We start from the raw sequence: 2,240 nt of genomic DNA, 5'->3' as shown, positions 1-2,240 counted from the left end.
AAAAATGTCTGAAAAACCCCACTGTTCTCTGTTGATGCTGCTGCTGCTGCACAGAATGCATTTGTTTGTCTATATGCATGACTATGGGAATCTTTTCATTTCAATACCTTCATATGTGTGTGAATGACTCATTTACACTCGTGTAATAGTGATGCTATAACCTCTTGTAGCCTTATTATCATGTATATTGGCTTAATTGAGTTTTATACATAAAGGCCTGCAGTTGAATTAGATGTTTAATCAGGATTTGAACCGGAAGTCAAGTTTTTGGCACAATTTATGCTGCTGCTGGTGTGAGTGTGTGYTGTAGTTTTGCTTTGCTGTTGATTTAGAGAGAGAGAAACTGGTGATTATGTGCTGCTGATGGACTTTTACGGACGTGTTTTATTATTTTTTTTTCCTCCCCTGAAAGCTCTTGTGTTTTTGCTCGTTTAGACCCAACTGTCCCTGAGGTGCATCCATCACAAAGCAGAGCGCTAAAATGATGGTTAGAAACGTGGCCATTACAAATACGCATCATCGTTCATTAATTGGGCCAAGCATTTCAGAGCAAACAACAGTAGAGAAGAAGGACAAAAAAAAAGCTCATTGACAAGACTGTGTAAACATTTAGAGAGAGAGAGAGAGAGAGAGAGAGAGAGAGAGAGAGAGAGAGAGAGAGAGAGAGAGAGAGAGAGAGCTTCACTGGTTTGGATCTCGGCTCTGATTGGCTGATTTTAGTTGACAGACCGTGATTTGAACACCAAACTCCATCATTTGCGCTCATGTTCGCTTATTAGCGGCGCGCACAGGAACTAACGAGGTGTTACCCGCTGCCACGTCACTTTTATTTACGTCCGCGTGACGTGACGACATCCGACACACGAGCCTGGTACATATAGGCCTTAAACAAGCCTTCACAGATAGAGGAAATAAGAAAGCTTTCCTGCATCTGGCGGGGCAGAGGAGGATGCTGGGGGGACCCACGCGCTCAGGTCTCCACGCATCAAAAAGCTGAGAACTTATTTAGAGCTCACGCCATTAAGGAGGCTATTTGTTTAATAAGATAAAGATATGCTTTGCCTCTCTCCATCTCTCTCCCTCTCTCTGTGTGTGTGTGTGTGTTTGAGTGTTGTGGTGCTAAATCGTTTATATGTGTGTGTGTTGGCCCGTTTCATTATTTTTTAATATTAATTATAAAAACGCGCCACCCCCGTTGTTGTGAATGATTTGTAGAATTCAGGCTTCAATATCTGTAGTTTCTCTTTTTACTGCAGCCGTGCAAAGGGGACGGGTGCCACCCACGCAGCCACACCACGGCCAGTTCGCCTTGACAAATGGAGACCCACTCCACTGCCATTCCTACTTATCCGGATATATCTCTCTTCTGTTGAGAGCGGAGCCTTACCCGACGTCCCGCTATGGCAGCCAGTGCATGCAGCCCAACAACATCATGGGCATCGAGAACATTTGCGAACTCGCGGCCAGGATGCTATTCAGCGCCGTGGAGTGGGCCAGGAATATTCCCTTCTTCCCAGACCTCCAGATCACCGACCAGGTGGCTCTGCTGCGGTTGACGTGGAGCGAGTTGTTCGTGCTCAACGCCGCGCAGTGCTCCATGCCCCTGCATGTGGCCCCGCTCCTGGCGGCCGCTGGCCTGCACGCCTCCCCCATGTCCGCGGACAGAGTGGTGGCCTTTATGGACCACATTAGGATCTTCCAGGAGCAAGTGGAGAAGCTCAAAGCTTTGCACGTTGACTCTGCCGAATATAGCTGCTTAAAGGCCATTGTGCTCTTCACCACAGGTAAGATAATGGACGACACTGGCACGCTCAGGTTCAGAGACATGTCACTCACCTTGCACTCTGACACACCAACCAAAAAAACAAATAAACAAAACACTGACCTCCAAAAACACACTGACCTAAATCTCCCCTGGCTTCAAGCTGTTGCTTCTATTAGAAGGACCTCCTTAAGTGTTCCTCTTTCCAAGCTTATAAAAACAAATACACGGACCCTTTAGACGAGTAAAATATTAAACTATTCTACTAATCAACTCACATTTTACTCAAAAACATAAGAATGAAGTAACTGTGCCATTGATAGATACTTTATTTTAATTGCGTTTGTAACTAAAAACAAATAATCTGGCTAGTATATTGGAAAAATAAAAGTCAGTTTGATCAAAACTAATAAAAGCACAATAAAAAAAATAATAAGAATATTCCAAAAGCCTGCAGATGATTTTCTAACACTTACAC

General features: G+C 44.4%; 1 protein-coding gene across 1 annotated transcript in view; it reads left to right on the top strand.

Annotated features, from left to right (window-relative positions):
* The window catches only part of nr2f2 (nuclear receptor subfamily 2, group F, member 2), a gene marked incomplete at its 3' end in the record, with an annotated part of 4,032 nt that extends 2,248 nt beyond the window's left edge, over window positions 1–1,784 (top strand). Inside the window, 1 exon segment of the mRNA XM_014003535.1 lies at window positions 1,257–1,784. Coding sequence (XP_013858989.1) covers window positions 1,257–1,784 — 528 coding nt within the window.
* Between the last annotated feature and the right edge of the window lie 456 nt (window positions 1,785–2,240).

This window comes from Austrofundulus limnaeus, unplaced genomic scaffold, assembly GCF_001266775.1.
Source record: "Austrofundulus limnaeus strain Quisiro unplaced genomic scaffold, Austrofundulus_limnaeus-1.0 Scaffold19, whole genome shotgun sequence".
Taxonomy (NCBI): Eukaryota; Metazoa; Chordata; class Actinopteri; order Cyprinodontiformes; family Rivulidae; genus Austrofundulus; species Austrofundulus limnaeus.
The sequence above is the reverse complement of the archived record's forward strand: the minus strand, read 5'-3'. Positions and strand labels throughout refer to the sequence as shown.